Source organism: Penicillium canariense, assembly GCF_028826845.1.
Source record: "Penicillium canariense strain IBT 26290 chromosome Unknown utg000006l_segment0_segment0, whole genome shotgun sequence".
NCBI lineage: Eukaryota > Fungi > Ascomycota > Eurotiomycetes > Eurotiales > Aspergillaceae > Penicillium > Penicillium canariense.
The window spans coordinates 1,649,093-1,666,224 of record NW_026622733.1 but is presented as its reverse complement, the minus strand read 5'-3'; the positions used below and the strand labels follow the sequence as shown (position 1 = coordinate 1,666,224).

At 55.6% G+C, this 17,132-nt stretch overlaps 4 protein-coding genes across 4 annotated transcripts; 1 reads left to right on the top strand and 3 right to left on the bottom strand.

Moving 5' to 3' along the window:
• Positions 1–6,042: 6,042 nt before the first annotated feature.
• N7482_008587 (putative arsenate reductase (Arc2)) lies at positions 6,043–6,666 on the bottom strand (the record flags this gene model as incomplete). Its single annotated transcript, XM_056690711.1, has 3 exons — positions 6,043–6,224; positions 6,277–6,391; positions 6,496–6,666. 3 exons carry the CDS (start codon positions 6,664–6,666, stop codon positions 6,043–6,045), a joined length of 468 nt encoding a protein of 155 aa, XP_056540476.1.
• A 521-nt stretch (positions 6,667–7,187) lies between these two features.
• On the top strand, positions 7,188–7,956 carry N7482_008586 (uncharacterized protein; the record flags this gene model as incomplete). Its single annotated transcript, XM_056690710.1, has 3 exons — positions 7,188–7,242; positions 7,296–7,444; positions 7,504–7,956. The coding sequence occupies 3 exons, from the start codon at positions 7,188–7,190 to the stop codon at positions 7,954–7,956; spliced, it is 657 nt and encodes a 218-aa protein (XP_056540475.1).
• Positions 7,957–11,801: 3,845 nt separating this feature from the next.
• Positions 11,802–13,376, bottom strand: N7482_008585 (casein kinase I; the record flags this gene model as incomplete). Its single annotated transcript, XM_056690709.1, has 5 exons — positions 11,802–12,382; positions 12,445–12,850; positions 12,908–13,056; positions 13,120–13,189; positions 13,248–13,376. The coding sequence occupies 5 exons, from the start codon at positions 13,374–13,376 to the stop codon at positions 11,802–11,804; spliced, it is 1,335 nt and encodes a 444-aa protein (XP_056540474.1).
• A 1,815-nt stretch (positions 13,377–15,191) lies between these two features.
• Positions 15,192–16,835, bottom strand: rtt106 (putative negative regulator of DNA transposition (Rtt106); the record flags this gene model as incomplete). The annotated part of the gene is made up of 4 exons (XM_056690708.1): positions 15,192–15,772; positions 15,855–16,211; positions 16,291–16,635; positions 16,733–16,835. The coding sequence occupies 4 exons, from the start codon at positions 16,833–16,835 to the stop codon at positions 15,192–15,194; spliced, it is 1,386 nt and encodes a 461-aa protein (XP_056540473.1).
• Positions 16,836–17,132: the final 297 nt, after the last annotated feature.

The window sequence follows — 17,132 nt, the reverse complement described above, 5'->3', positions numbered from 1 at the left end:
ACTCAGTCAGCCCAGTGGCCCAGTGGCCCAGCGAAAGGGAAATAAAGGAAAAAAGGGCGCGGCTCCACTTTGGAAGCGGTTCTGGAATCATTCTGGGTCGATACCGACGTAATGGGGGCATTAATGTATTTGGTGTAATTTTGGTACGGGTCATGTCCGGAGGGTCGTGCCAGAATAGGGCATCCATGGAGTGGCCGGACTGGCGTACCCAAGTGGAGTGATCACGATGAAGAAAATGCCCTGTGGCAACGCTGAATGGTCAATCCCTGCCTCCCCTCGGACTGTGTACACCTGTTCACCTGTTCCTCAACCGCTACGGTTACAACAAGCGCCGGGCGCAAGGGATGAGCCAGCTGCCCCTGCAGGGATGGGCTCACGTCGAGACATCCACTAAATCCTTCAACCTCCACTAGGCAAGGCAAGCCCACGTCCACGGCGTTTCCAGAACCCATTCTGGCTGTTCTGGAAGAATGTGACCCCCGCGTGGCGATTGTCCTCGTGGACTCATTCCTTTTTTTTTTTTTTTCACCGTTCCTATCGTCCTATAGGAGCCTAACAGAGCCCAAGATCCTACAGGATTCCCGTCCCGCCAGAGGATCAACAGGACTGGCGGGATAAGCAAACGATCCAATCCCTAGTCCGGATAGGCCCATGCCCAGGACGGCGACGCTAACCACGCCCTTAGCCGGTCTCGGAATGGCAATCGTTCCAGAGACCCACGGTTCAGTATGGCCCCGTATGGGCCCTCGGCCAGTCACCGGCCGACTACGCCCCGCATACTTTTAATGACACGCACATCTCTTGGTCTCCTTCCCTCCCCGGGCCCCCCCCCTTGCGTATCGTGAGCTTGTCCTCCTTGGAACGTCACGTCATTCTCGCGTCCTCGGCCTTTCGTCACACGAGACCGCGCCGCTAAGCCCGAAGCAGGGCTAGCCCAGTTCGTTGGGGGTAAGGATGAGGCCCTGTCGATCGCCTTATGGAATGCTTGGAATGCGCTGTCGAAGCTTTGATAGTCGGATCGGACAGAACTGGGCCATCTTCAATCGATGGCGGACACACACCTGCATGAACAACCGACCAGGACGTACCCTCTGGGACCGATCGGCGAACCTCCTGGCATGCGGCCTGACCGCTGCCTACCGTGGAGATGTCTGAGTCGTGGTGGCAAGACCGGGCGTGATGACATAAAACTTTCACTACACATTTCGGCCGTCGGTGCCGTCGCCTCCCCGGTGAACACCTGACATCCTGCCGGTTCGTCAGCCAGCCAGTCGCTCCTCCCAGAGTACCAGAGTACCAGAGTACCAGAGTCCCAGAGTCCCAGCGTCACAGCGTCATCATTCGCCTCTTTCGCGCTTTCGCGCTCCGCCCCTGAGTACCAGGCGAAGAGTACCAGCCGAGGATCATACAGGCTAAACTCTTCATCCGACTCTCGTTGACGCAGTCGCCCGCTATATCTGTTCCGGCTGAATCGAGATCAATGACGAGCCGGGCCCCCTGCGACTTCCGCGGACCATCGCCCAAGCCTTCTAGAATTCTAGAATCCCCGCCGCAGTCTCCCTAGCGCACCCGTACCCACGATCGCCACACCCGAACATAAATTTTCTTTTTTGAGGTGGGGGGAAATCCTATCGTGGTTACTCGCGGGTACGACTAGACTTAGCCTCATTTACCCCTTGGCGCCCCCCCGTTGGCCACCGTAATAATTTACCGTACGGAGCACTCCGTACCTCAGAGGACAATCCGTGCCTGGCCACTTAGAGTTTTACGCCTGCAGGGATCGCATTTTGACTCGCCACAGGGCGCGCTGTCCCCAGAGTCTGTTTAACGACTCCACCTAGCCTCGCGATCTAGGACGGAGGACGGAGTACGCCGTCGAGTCGACAGCGACCGCATCGGGGCTCCGTGGTCGCTGGATGGTAACAGGTACCGTGTCTTGCCAAGGACAGCGCTTGCATGAGTGGGATCATGGGTGATCGCAGTGGACCAAACAGAATTTTCACTCTTGACCGTGTCTGCGCCTCCACCACGGATCCCTCCAGGATTCCGAATCACTCCTTCGGTCTGATGGGTAGTCTCCGGACGGGCACCATGCCACACGGGAATCGGTGAATCATTCCCTCGATTCCAACCGATTCCCAAGAGCGGTCTGCGACCCCCACGAGAGGCTCTCGTCCCTGGAACCTTGGGGGCTCCATTGGAGGCCTGATAAGCCTTGGTTCCGAGAGCGGAGGGCAGATGGAACAGCGATAGAATGCGAGCATGATAAGATTAGACCGATATCCAAACTGGTCCACAGTCGACTGTCTTATCCGGAGATAGGGCGAGTCTCCGAGTCGATGATGCGTCCCATGCCTGTCGTGATGAACGAGAAAAATGACTGTTTCGGAAAACGGCAGAACCGTTGTACTGTAGCATCGCTCTGCCGACGGACATCAGTTCGTCCATCCATACCTCCGGACCTTGCAGACACTACGGAGTACGTTATTACGCGTCACCCAGGAGCATATTTAGGATCACTCGGCACGACAGGCTCCGGAAAATGCGGCACGTATGAGGATCTACGTTGACTGACCGGGGTCTCAGTGATAAGGTTTACAGAGCTGGAGCTGGTGCTGGTGCTGGCGTTGCAGTCAGCAAGGTGACCCTCGCAAGTAGCAAGTCGCACGCACTAGCGGAGATTGCTGCTGCAAACGCTGATGCGCTCTCAGTGCAAAACTATATCTCAGTTAGTGTCCCGCCGTGCGAGTAGCGCACTGGTCCTGCAGGCGAGCTACAAGGCATGTCCCAAGTCGTCCGTCGGTCATACTCGTTGGGTTCGGCGCCCATTGGGGCTAGCACGCTCTCGTGGCCAGCGACCGTATTCCATTCCATCCTTCGTACGGAGTATACACTATTCGTGTTGGCGCTCCAGGACGTTTGATCCAATCCGTCCACATCACCAGCTAAGATGTCCCACGGCCAGCACCGGTGGATCAGCGCCCAGTTAGTTCCACACGGCGCGACTCGATGTTTCCTATCGAGCTCCATCTTGGTTGCATCTGGCTATCTGGGATCCTACCACTGCCCTCCACACCGGCTGCAAGCCGTCCCCACCGCCACCTCCAGCTCACCTTACAGCGTAGCACACGTCTTGAGCATGCAGCTCGGCCAAGCATATTATTTCCCCTCAGGCAACGAGTCCTCGGCAGTACAAACACACCACACACCATCTAGGGTCGGGCCGGGGATTGGCGAGACAAGCAGAGCGGGGCCACTTATCCAGTCTAGCTCCATGCAGCCAAGCCAGCCACGGCCACGTTAGCGTTGGTCCACTCACGCAGCACTCGGAGCTTCCCCCCACCCACGCCAAACCCAGTCCAGCAAGAGTCGCGCGCAGAGCACGTGTCGAGTTGGGAGTGCGCGAGTGCGAGAGCGAAAAGGAATCTCACAGCAGACCAGACCAGCTCGCTCCACAATCCCCAAGGCCCCCCGGCTCCCCAGCAAGGATTCCCCACACGCAGGATCACCGTGCATTCCCGGAGGCATCTAGAATGATGGCTCGGCTGTTAGCGCGCTGTTGATGGGGGTCTGGGAGGTGTTATCTCCCTGGTCGCTGTGCGTGCTGGTGCTGGTGCTGCGGATGCGGACGGGGTACCTTTGAAGCAGGCGCTTGTGGGGCGAAGAGAGCAGCGAGCAGCGAGCAGAGAGGCGTGATCGGTCATCGTGCACGGAACCTTAGGCACCTTAGGCGCCTGCGAGCTGTGCTCGTGTCTCGTGTCCCTCTGGCTCTTGTCTGGTCGAGCTGCTCTGGCAGTACGCATCCTCGGTCTGGACAGGATGCATCGCAATGCACGCCAGGCGGATCCTGCAGGCTAGGATTGGCGTGGAAGAAGGGAACGCATGGCATTGATCCCCCTTCAAACCACGGGGGAGATCTTCGACCTATGAAGGGTACGATGGACATTGTCATTCCTTTATTTCCGGCAGAACGCTGTGCGACTGTACGTGGAGTCCGTCGTGCCTCGTCTGCAAGGTATTATGTATGATTCCCGGCGTTGGCGGGGGACAGTGCCGGGAGTTACCTACCGCTTCTGGAATTTGTGGATGGATTCTATGGACTCGAGGATGATGGCTGGTGACACAACTTCGCGCAGCGACAGATGGCCGCAGTCACGATAAGACCGTAATTACCCGGGCCTGATCGAACGCACGAGAGTGTACGGAGTCGCGTGCATCACGAACGCCGCGCATTCCCGTCTTCCCTCATGTCGTTGGTCCTCACGACATCACGACGTGCATTTTTGGATGCCAGCGGAACTGGATCGCCCCGACGGACCCAGCACGTACCCCCGTACAGACAATGGCAAGCCACTGCCCGCGGGTCCATGACAGTACTCCGTACTCTGTACTCTGTACCGTTCATGCATACAGTAGAGCCAAGATCCAGACTCGCCCGATCGGCGGAACCCACTCTCCCGAAAGAAGAGCAACACCCGCCCACGGGATCACCACACGGTCCAGAGCTCTCCCGTTCCCATCTCCCATCGACTCCACCAGATCCAGCATGCAAACCCCTTCACCAGCTCTCCTCGCCGATCAAACAGAGCGGCAGATGCCGCAAATGACCTCATCGTCCCACCCGCCGCGCAAAATCTTGTTTCCCGGCCGAGCAGCGCGGACGCGAACCCTGTTTCACGAGGTGCTCCGGCTGGGCCGACACGGGACACCTGCTCGCAGCTAGCACTTGGTTGGCGCAGCTTATGTGATGATCAGTCAGATCAGCCACAGGATCCGTCGAAGCTCTTGTTGATCTACTTGCCCTAGTTAGGGTTAGTCGTAAATCTCCCCTCCATCGGAAATATTCACCACGGAGTGCTTGTGTTAAGTATGTACCGTAGTTTTCAGTTATACTACTTACAGCTAACGAGCTCATGAGAATCAGATCTCCTGGCTGGCTTCTCATCGAGCAATGGATGATGTCCAGAGAGCGACCGATCTCGCTCATGATCTGGAAGCGCGTATAATGACGGAAAGGGAGGTATTGACTTACGACCGAAGAATTGTAGAGGCTCCGACTCGGAAGGACCCACCGACACGTATAGGACCATAATATTAAACTACAGTGTTGCTACTGTAGGTACACTCGGTCTCAGGTGGAAGAAGGTAAGGTGAGAAAGCGGGTCGGCTCCGGTCCGGTGGGGACGGAAACACTTCCGGAGGATGAAAAAGTGCCTGAGCCGATATATCGTCGCAACGCCGCTGGGGCGGAGAATAGATCGTAAGATGAGGGTGGTCTGCCTCGAGCACGGGCGAGCACGGGCACTCCGAAGTCTTCCAGACGGTGGAGTCCGGCGGGAATGTGCGTGGGGTCAGGGGCGGGTGCTACTCGAGACATGACCGGTACAAGGCTGGGCAGCGTGCGTGAGGGACTGGGTGTAGTTCGCTTGTCAGCCCTCACGATGGAGTACCTGGGCGCCGTACTCCGCCCTCCGTGCTCCGTTGGTGCTTGTTGCGCCGTGGACCATTGAAGACATACCCACACCATCCCCTTCCCCAAACGAGCTAAATTGGCGAATGACCAATCAGTTCGGCGCTAGCGTGGTGCTCGACGCGCTACCGGGTAGCCGAAAGTGTTTGGGCGCGATGGCCCGACGGCCGAGTTACGTGATTGTTGCTTGGTGGGACTGCTTGGCGCGATCCGATTGATATCCGTGCTGGGCGGATTGTAGGTTTCAGATTGATTGGGGGTGGCGCCTAGGATTCCTTCTACCGCGGACGGAGAGACATCCGGGTGAAGTGCCCACATGGAGGCCAGATGTCGTCTTCGATGGGTGGATCTACGATGCATGGGAATCCATTTCCACATCGACCGCGTGTGGTCCCATCGCCAGGCCGGTGGAATATTGTGGCTGCTGCTACGGAGAAGATGGATATTTCACTTCAGGCACGGGGTGCGCAAACGGAGACCATTGGTCCTGATCAGACAATTGGACAATTGGTCATGATGCTCCGGTAAACATGTAACCCTTCTATTCTAGGCCGGCAAATCAGATGGCAGGGCTATTTTTTGGCCCAGACGCTGGCATCGTACTCGTCCATCAACTCGGTATACTCCGGCCCAGCGGCCGCCCAGCCTTTGATCCCGCCTTCCAGAATCAAGCTCTGCATCGACGCGTCTTGTTCCTGCGCCAAGTGGTCCGCAAACCAGTTAGCTGAGCGGGGGCCACGGCCGCTGCTAGAGCCTATTCAACGTCAATGCATGCGAGACAAATCCGACGTGGATCCCGGACTTACCGCAGTACCAGATAACATGCGTCACACCACTGTTTGCGAGAAGGGCGTACACCGCCGGAAGCGTGGGATACAGACTCTGTGCGGGCAGATTGATCGATCCCCGAATCGTGCCCCCCTGCCGGCCGTTGTGTTAGCCCATGGTACAGATACAGGGTGACTACCCTCCAGCCTGCGACCCCGAGATCGTCAGCTCAACTCGAGGACCGGCGATACTCTTACCTCAAAGTCCGTACGCCGCACATCCACCAGCACAAAGTCCTTTCCGGGCTGCTTCCCATCGCGGAACCACTGCAAAAGTTCGTGGCGGGGAAGCGACCCCGCGGCAGCGTTTGGGGCGGGATACGCCGCATGCCAAGGGGCCTCGTTCGTGCTGTTTGGCTGGACCGCCATCTCGAAATTGCAGAAATGTGATCTGTTAGAGCTGGAGTTTATGGGAAGACGATAATCTCAATTTTGCTGTTTCCCCCCAGGGTCCGTCGAGGCGTATCCCAGCCGGGTGGGCATCCACTGCCCGTCTGCGCACTGTGATTGGCTGTGCTGGGCAGACTAGTGCTGCAGCAGGTCACATGGTGGTGATGTTGGTGACATGCCACTGCGGCCGGATTGGCGGGTTGCAGCGAGCCACGGGGAGGGGAGTGGGTTTTCTCTGATAAACATCCTTGACCTGCTGGGGATCGACTGCGGGGAAGCGTGATCGCCGGCTCGGCCGGGTCTTGCTTTTTCTGTGACTATATGGTTCTGCATTAGACCAAGGCTCGCGTGTCCAGACTCGATTGATGCGGTCCTGAAACTTTGTTACTCTGTTACCTGAGAACGAGAGCTATGCCGAGACCAAAGACCACGAAGGTGGGTTGGCTCGTGTTGGAGCCGCCATGCCATTGCGTGCATTGTACTGAGTCACGTGCAGACCGATGACCTCGCACGCATCCGCAATAATCAGCGGCGTTCGAGGCGACGGCGACAAGAGTATGTTCATCATCTAGAAGAGCGAGTCCAGGAATATGAACGCGCCCGCACAGAGCAAGAACAGCAAAGCCAGATGACAATCGCGCGCCTGCAAGCCGAGAATGATGCCCTGAAACGGGTCTTCGGTCATTTGCATATCACCCTGACAAGTCCGAGTCCGCCCCTGCCGACTTCCCTAGATCATCAGTTGCGAGATTCAGGAGTACCAATGGCAGGTGCCTTCCAAACGAAGCTACGGGTCGAGAACTAACCATGCCAAAGAGCAGCCCCTACCCCAGGGTAGCATGGGACACGCAACACATACTATGGCCGTCACCGATTCCCATTAACGCACCATTCCATAGCATCGAAGGTCCTCTACCAGCCGTGTATGACTTGGATTTCCCCGAACTCAACACTGCTGACACCTTGCCACCACCACCCGCTCAGCCTCGCAGCGATGTGCAGGTGCATCCCAGACTTTCGGCGGACTCAACCTGCTGCGTCAGCGGCAGTCCGGATCCCGCCTGGGCTGGGATCGTGGACCCGGCCGAGGAGAGCACGACCCTCTGCTCTCTCGCGTATCAATGGGTGCTTCAATGCAACAAGCGGGGCATCGATCTGCATATCATTTCCATGTGGATGCAACCGGGATTTCAGACGGGGAGCGACCCGCTCGAAGGATGCAGGGTTGACAACCAGGTACTTTTGTCTGTATTGACACAGGTATCTTGAGGGGGCTTGGTGTGCAAGTACAATGTCATGGGCATCGGAAATCAGGAATGGGGATCTGCGCTTGTCCCCTGTTTCCGGATGCATACTCCCCCTCTTCTCCATCGTCATGCCATTAGGGCCTGATCTGTAGCGGAACGACGGCGTGCATAGATCTGGAAGGCGCCTGTGCACAGCAGGTCCTCACTATTCGAGTCCATCTCCCCAAGGGTGTCCACGCACCGGCCCATTCATTAAAGTCGAGCTTCAGGGCTCCTTTCCATTCATCTCCATCTGCTAGTCTCCTTGGGAGTGCCTACCATCTCTTTGTACACATTCAGGCCTTTCTGGGTACCCAGAATCCAGGTATCGGCCGACCAGGCAATCATTGGACCGTCTGGCCACGTTAGTTGGAAAAAGGGCCACACCTTTGAATCCCGCATCGAGAAACCTCTCATACTCGTGGCCCTGGCTGGCCCCGCCATACATCCGATGTACAAGGCAAGATCACTCGCCAGCAAACCACTCATAGCAACCCGGCCGGCACCAGCAAGCGGAACTTTCCCCGAACAAGATGTCGACCGACGGAACCAAGTTCACCACAGTGACTGATAATGACGACACCCGGTCTGGCGGCATTTCTTCGGGCCCAATCGAATCATACTCTTCACGCTTGCATTAGCTTGGATCTGCAGCAGGCCGCGTTCTGACCCCGGCTCGTACCGTCATATCCCCACCAATCACCTAGCTCTAGGGTCTATCTTTGCTGCCTGCAGAATCGAGCAGAGCCCACCGCTGCCTGGATCAATAGCGGTTCCGCCCTGCCGGAGTCGGACATGGTTTTGTTCTTGCATGATCCGAGGATTTTCATGTCGACTGCCCTTATCTCGCGGAGCTTGGCGACTGCAACGGGATGCCCGCAGCTCACGCCGAGATTGGCATCGTGGGGAATGGAGCGGGGTCATAGCCGAATGCCTGAGCCATTTCCTCGTTAGATGTCTCGTGTGCCGGGGAGGACTTGCCCGGCTCGGTCGCCGTAGCGAGCCTGCGCCAGGTTGTATATGTCGCTCTAGTTCATGGTATACAGTAGACGTCGACAAGGGATACAGCAGAGATGATCTGATCTGAACATTATAAGGCGCTATGGATATTGCAGCTAAGCTATTTAAGCAACCAAGCATCAACACACAACGGTTGCCACACTTCATGAACGCATGATACTAGAACATCGAATCAATCTATACTGTAGACTAAGCAAACGTTCCACAAATACCCAAATCCAGAACAACCCTAGTATTTCGTATTCCTACCAAGTCACCAATCTCACAGACTCACGGTAATCAACCCACAAGAAGCTGCTGCAGGCCTGCATTTCCGGCAGGTCACCATTGCTCTCTATGCTCACCAACCGCATAACTTCCGGCCGTCCGGCAAACCCACGCCAAGAAAACCAAACAACAGATAGCCACGTAAGGAGTCTGAACACACACACACACACACACACACAGAGAAAGAGCGTGGTAGCCCGAATCCAAAAAAATAAAGGTGGAACACAGTCCAATAAGCACGCATTAGCCCACGCCTGCAGATGCAGTACTCTGTACAACACCGGCCGAGATAAACACAGCCACGCCGATCCATCCGCCCAGGCAACGTACGTACAGTACAATTGCGCAATACGGAAAAGCGTCTGCCTAGCCACTGCACATCTCAGCCACTCAGCACAGTCTACCCAGCCCAACCGGCACCGCCAAGCAGCTCCTAACTGCGGGGTCACGGGCTGTGAGTGGCTATGGGGCGAAAGTTAATCAAAATCATGCAGTGCTGGCTCGGGGGCAAAAAGAAAAGCAAGCCGAGGCTCGAAGTGAGTGTGAGAGGCTGGAACGGGCTTTGTTCTGGTCTGGTCCTGGTCCTGGTCGTGATCTGGTCGTGATCTGGTCCTAGTCTGGTCTGGTCCTGGTCGGGGGGAGAGACCATCGACCCAATGATTTGGCATGGTTGACAAATAGATAGTTGACCGTACTGGTTACAGGTGTGACGTGCATTTACCCTTTGTACACGGAAACAACGGAAGGGACGTGGAACAAGTGGACCGGCCAGTAGACGTGACTCCTTGGGGGGTGCGCAGGGAGTGGGGCCCGTTTGGTGGTGGGTTGGGCAAGGTGGTTGGTTGGTGGGCGTGGATGACAGTGGCTCGCATCCCCCGGATTCAGTCAGTTCCAGCAGGGTGATGATGATGATGGGGGGTTGTTGCCACCCCCTGATCGATGCATGCCATTGTAGCGTGCTGATTAGGGCCGGGAAGACCGGGATATGAGGTATCTGCGGGGAGGAGCAAGGTTCATGATATCATATGAGGTCGGGGTTGTCGATGGGGAAGCAGTTGGGCTTTGGTAATGGAGCCATCTCAGCACGATTGGGAATCTGAATACGGAGAAACATCGCGTCACCAGGATAGCCTTGCACATTCTACAAGTCTGCTCTGTTCTTGTCTGTTCTTGTCTTCTGTCTAGGTGGAACACTTGATTCAACTCGCAAATGCATTAGCAGTCACCGACTGCACCTATTACGCTACAAGGCGCTTGTAAAACCGCAGAACGGGCACAGCAGAGCAGGTGAAGTGAAGAAGAGAAATCAATGCTATCTTATGCCAAACACTACCAGTAAAAACACAAAACTCGCTTCGGAAACGGAGCAAGGACACAACGACAGGAGACAATTATAGACAAGGGCAATAGATTCGACAGCGGGGGGGGTGAAACAACCAAAAGGCACTCGGGCAAGGAAGAACAAAGACGGGAAAATCAAAGGACCAGGAGAATATATGCAACATGCAAATCCTGCCTTTCTCAACAAGAGAAAGCAAGATGAATCGCATGGCCCATGCAATTAAACAACAATTCTGTGGAATCCGCGTGCAAGATGAAGGGGTGCAGTGCATGGCGAGGTCATGAGAATTCGGAATTCGCCCGAACAAGAGGAACAGTCCAAACAAAAGCGAAGACGGCATTAAAACGCCCATCCTATTCAGCAACAAGATGGGATGAAAAAAATCAAAAGAGCTGTGCTCGTGGACAATGTCGAGATTCCCGAGTCCTGGTCGAAAGTCTGTCCGTCCTTCGACGGGTCCACGCACCCATCGTCTGATTCTGCATGGCAGCAGCAAGGCCCATCCGTAGTTCTCTGCGAGTGGGAGTGTCTCGCAGGACGGACCCATATAACACAGACCCCCAGGAAAACAGCGAACGGCGCCGATGGCGTGAAAATCAACGGGGGGTCAAAAAAAGAAAAATCAACCCCCTGAATCCGCTCGCTTGCGGATAAAACGGAGAAAAATTTTGGTATTAGACGATGAGCACGCCGGATATAATGACGAGGCAAGCAAAGTGGGAAAACACAACACAGAAACTCTCACGTTCGCCGTTCCGAGCCGTAGTACCATGAAAAGAGTGATGAGACGTAACATCAATGAGAGCGAGATAGAAAGGTCGTTCCTACCCACGGTCGAACTGCAGTCTGAAGACGTCGAAATGGGAAGAGAATGGAGGATGAAAAGGACGAGAGTGAGAGAGAGACGGCCGGGCGGTCGGCGTTGCTAGCTCGGTCCGTAATAACAAACGGAGCCCAACAACCCGAAGCAAGAAGGACCTTGACGAAAGAAGCCAGAGGGATTCCCATGACGACTGGTATGAAAATCTTCGGCCGTTTTTGTTTGACGACAATGGCGGGTAGAAAGAGCAGGAGGGAAATCAGGCCGTGTTCAATCCAGAGCGTGTCGCCGCATCCATTGGTTCAGATTCAGCCTGCAATCCCGAGCGTGATGAGCAAGGCGCCACAGAAACTGGAGGAGGGGTTCACGGGCTGAGGGATCACCTACCGCAGCACAGAGCCTTCATCACTTTCTGGACGAAAGTAAGCTGCGGCTCACTGTTCCCTTGCCCGCCAACCTGCTGGCTACTCAGTCCGGGGTTCCCGGGGCTGCCCATCCGGCCGGGGAGATGAGCGTTGGAGTTCTGAAACTGGGCGTGAGTGGACGCGGCCGGGGTCGTGCCTTCCAACCCCCCGCTCTGGCGTTTCGGCGGCATGCCGGCGGCGCTTGGGCGCTCGCGCGTCTTCCCAGCTCCGGCTTTGTTGGCTGGAGACGGGGGCGGGGGCTGCGCGGCGTTTAAACGATCAGCCGTCACGCCAGGCCGTTGGCTGCTGCGAAGCTGGCTGCCTTGGATATCACGTCCCGAGGAGGTGTGGTGCTGGTTGTGGAGATGCGCCTGTGACGTGTAGGACTTGTAATCCCAGCCACGGCCGTTGTTCAACTTCATCCAGTCGTACTCTCCATCTTCCACCTCGCCGGCATTCTTGAGAGCTTGGGTCAAGATATCACGCAGGTAGTCGTAGTCAGGAGTGTCCTCGAAACCAAGGTTGCGAACGTAGCTCAAGTACTTGTTGAATTCTTCTGTGACAGGTTAGATATCGGATTCCTCAGGTGGGCAAAACCGAGATTACAGAGTGACCTACCAGGATATCCATCGCAGAGATCCTTGATCGCCGTTGTCTGCTTCTTCTCCCCAATCTTCTCATACTTCTGCTTGTTGGTGGCAGCTTTTAATCCCTGCCAAGGGAGACCGCCCCTCAAGAAGTACATGAAAACGTGTCCCAGGGCCTCCAGGTCATCCCGTCGTGATTGCTCACGGCCCAGATGTGTGTTGATGCTCATATACCGAGCGGTTCCCGACAGGGACTTGCGCTCGCGGTAGGGAATGTGCTGCTTGGTCTTGGGATCCCGATATTGCTTGGCCATGCCGAAATCAACAACATGGATGACATTAGCGGCCTTGGTCGACGGGCGGCCAATGAGGAAGTTATCCGGCTTGATATCACGGTAGATCAGGTTCTTCTCATGGATTGTTTGCACACGCGACAGCTAATAGAAGGGATGGTTAGCTGTAAGATACTTGCTTGGAATCCGAATATCACGCACCATCTGCTTGGCAACCATCACCACAGTCTTAGTCGAGAACCGGCGGTTGCAGTGGTCGAAAAGGTCCTCCAGACTAGGGCCGAGAAGGTCGATAACAAGAATGTTGTGCAGGCCCTCCTGCCCGAAGTAGTAGACATTAGGGATACCGGCTATAACATAGTTAGCATTGAACGAAAGGGGGCTAGAAACTCGCGAATTCTCGAAACACTTACGGCAACCAACCAAGATCTTGTACGTCCGGTACTCATCGCGCAGCTGGGGAGCATCACTTTTCCTAGGTTCCTGCTTCAGTCAGCATGGAGATTCCCTATCACAAAAAGGAAAGAAGGGGATCACGCACGAATTTGATGGCCACCTGCTGGTTGTTCAGAAGGTTGGTGCCCTCGAAAATAACACCGAAAGAGCCTTCACCGATCTTCTTGCCCACCCGGTAGTGGACTCCCACTACGTTTGATGAGGACGAGGCCATGGCGCAGGACTTGGAGGCTGGTCGTCTAACGAGACTTTCGATCACGGGGTGATGGCTTCAAGGACGCAGGCACGTGATAGAACGTCTGAGCGAGGCGCAGTCAGCACGAGATCAACCTATGAGCACACGAAAACGGATCGACAGGGCCAACATACACCGCAAGGATACCTGGTCGTCCCTCAAAGCGATCCCCGATACCTCAATGGGAAATGCACGGCTTGGCCGATGTACCGGTACACACAAGATCGGACGATCGAGAAATGTTCGAGTTCGTATAACGAAATCGCGGTCGGCGGTGGCAGCGATGGGAGATAAAGCAGCGATATGGACGAAATTGAGGTTCGCAAAGGTTGTTTTAAGAAGGAGGTCGATCAAGGCTCAGAACTGGGGGTTCTCAGGCGGACGAGTGCTGGCAGCGCGAGCTGAGGAGACCGGGGGCAAATGCCGAAAGACGGAGCGGGAACGAGACAGAAGCAAGAAAACACGCACCCGGAGTACTCGACTGCGAGTACGAACGGCCGTACTGAGCAGAGGGTTCCAGAACAGGGGAAGAGAGGAAGGGGATGGGGAGAGGTGAAGAGAGGGAGAAGTTGAGAGTAGGCAGAAAGCGGAGGGTATTGGGAGTGTATTTGGTACCCGTGGGCGCCTGCGGAGCGACCAGCACTGGCAATCTCGGGGGGTCACACCTCGTACGGCAATACCGAGCGTTGGGAACCGGGGCCTTGTGCGGGTGATCTCTCCCGTCCTCACAAAGTGAGTAACTCTTCGAGTCCTTTCGGCCTAAATATACCTCTACCTACCTCTATTCCACGGTCGGCCAATTGTGCGCCTGACCTAGCTACGCGAGAGACTCTTTATTTACGTGTACCGAATGACTCGACCCGACGGGCTTCCCCGGGCGCCCGTGAAACGCCCACCCTAGGATACGGTAACAGGGCCGACGGTATTGGACCTGTGTAGCGCCTCGCCCAGCAGGCCAGCTTCCGTGGGTGCATGGGGTTGGTATTTTCATTACCTCTTGGGAACAGCCAATCTGCAGCTGTGATCCCGCAGGCACGGCCACCGAGCCGGACAGCCTAAGGTTTAACTAGGTTAAACTAGGTTGACGAGCTTGGGATTGTCGAGCCCGAACGGAGCTCTGATAGGGCCGTATGGAGCCCATACTACTGATGGAGCATCGCCGCCGTAAGATACCCCGTTTTTCCCTGCCTGGTTTTTTTCCCTCCCCCTTTACCGCTCAGGGGAGGTTATCTAGACTCGTCCTGGAATGCGCTTAAGCAAGCGGTAAAATTACGGGACTTGGCATGACGGCCCGGGTTCCGTCCGCTCTCAAGTATGTAATTTAAGCTAGGAAGTCAGTGATCTCTTACCCTAGAAATCGGGAGATAATTAGCCGCTGGTCAGCCCGTTGGTAGCAGGAACCATAGCAGTCTAAAATGGAAAAGGCCAAGCCAATATATGTAATGTATCCTGGCCCTGACAGCTGCTTATTTATTGCAGATGCCGGCGTGTCCTCAAGCAAATGGGTTCACCATCCGTCGCAGAGTTGACACGTCTTCGACCCACCGGGGGCGATCGCTAGACACTACTACACCGTACGCTATCGCAGGAGACGGTGAGGGAGAGTTGTGTGAGAGAGGGGCCAGCGATGGGCATTTCAAAGATGAGCTTTTTAATGAGGTCCGCGTGGGCCCAATGTTCCCGCTAGGATGTTTAGATGCTAACAACGAGAAAGGGCAACAATGGTGATACAAGGTCCGAAGCTCCGAAGCTCCCAGGGGCAGGACAGAGAGGCCTAAGGGTCCAGTATATGACCTATTCGTCATCGGCAACATCCTCGGCTTCACTGCCGAGCTCCTGCTGAACCAGATCCTCCTCGTCCCCGTCGCTGACCTGGTCGGCGTCCTCATGGAATTCGTCTTCATCTGAATCTTCATCACTGCTGGAACCACTGCCATCACTACCATCATCGCTACCCGGATCGTAGTCCTCTTCATCCTCATCCTCCAGGTCTTCAAGCTCTTGTTGAGCTTTCTGCAGCTCACTTTCTTCTTCAACACCAGCACCCTCGGCGGCGGCAGCGCCATCCTCAGTCTTATTGCCGCCATTAACATTGTACTTCTTCGCGCGCCGTGCCTCCGCCAAACTAGCATCCTGGAGGCCGTGCCGCTTAATGTAGGTGTCAATGCCGCTAAAGTCGGCCTGATCGATCATCGAGAACTCGATTTCTTGTGTGTCGTCCTCGGTGCCACCACTCGGACGAGCCAAGATGTTCAGATTAAAGGTGCGCTGAAGGACCGAGGTATACGACACAGACTCGATAGTGTCAAAGGAGAAGAACAGCAGAGGTTTCTTGAACGCGAACAAAATTCCGGATGAGAGAAGGAAAAGGTATCCTAGAAATAAAGGGGTCAGTCCATGTGAGGCGGAATTGAGTGGGCCATTCAGGATGGCGCTCTCAGAAAATGTAGAACATACCTTCTTTGCTGCCTCGGAAGGCCTTGATATGGTATGCTTTCTCGCTCTTGCGGTGCGCCTCGGGCATCGCGCTCACAAACTGCCTCTCATCGGGTCGCACGACACTGGTGGTAGTCAAATTATCGTTCAAGATCTTTCGGATGAGACCCTCAGCAGTCTCGCCAGCGTTATTCCCAATCTGCTGCCCTGATCCGGTAAATGCGGCCTTGGCTGGGCCATCGGCCACTGTGAAGACCATAGCTTCGAAAGCGGTGACTCCTTCAGGCGGCGGCGTGATTCCATCGGCATACTCGGGAAGGATACAAAAATTGAACTGCTTCTGCGTCTTCTCGGGAACGGGGAGGCACAAGGCATGGCCTAGTTATGAGCAAAGAACATTAGCACCTCTCCTCGAGCACGGAACCCCGCTTGAAAGAAAAAAGAATCGAAGACTCACGGATTCGATCCATAGGAACTCCAAACTCGATCTCCTTTGTAGCCTGGTTCCTTGCACGCAGGTATCTGCTCCCGGCAGTGACCTCGAGCGTGAGCTTCTTGCGCTGCGGCACAGCGAACGAAATATCCTGCACATAGAACTGGGCGGACGCATCACCCTTCACGTCAACCGGCGCCTGCGCCGTAACCCCCGGCTCTCCATTCTGTATCTTGCGCTTCTTCGCGGCAGGGCCGTCGCTGGGCGGCGGCACGATCGGGAGGGAAGCAGTATTCGCAGTCCTGGCCAGCAGGGAGCAGGTATATCGAGCAAGATCCTCAAATAAAGGTGCATGCTGCGGTGTGGTTCCTAAACGATCAAATCGAGGGGCTGGTCAGTGGGTATTCGGCAGCGTTGATCGCAATCGTTTGGGAGTGCGTAGATGCGCCGTTGGCTGGGTACGCACCGATCGCATCGTAAACTCGTTTCTTGAGTGAGGGCTCGGTCGCGAACGCCTCTTCGATGGCGATAATCGGCATGCCCGCCGAATTGATTGCAGCGAATGCCATGGTGACTGCAGCTGCCCAGGGGAGGGAAAGCAGTGCAGAGAAGAGTAGCTGACAGGGAGTTAGAAAATGGTCGCGGATGCGGCACCGCCCACCTCTCTCCCTGCGGCCCGCGTAATAGACTGGAAATGATAAGACCCTACATTCGCCACAGTCCTACCCCGTAGACAAGTCTGCTATGAATGGGAAATCCAGAGAGAAAAAAAGCGCCCTAAGGGAATAAAATTGGTCGCATATGCCAGACTAGAATACAGTTGAAATTTATACACATCGCTATCTTGAAAAAGAAACAGCCCTTCC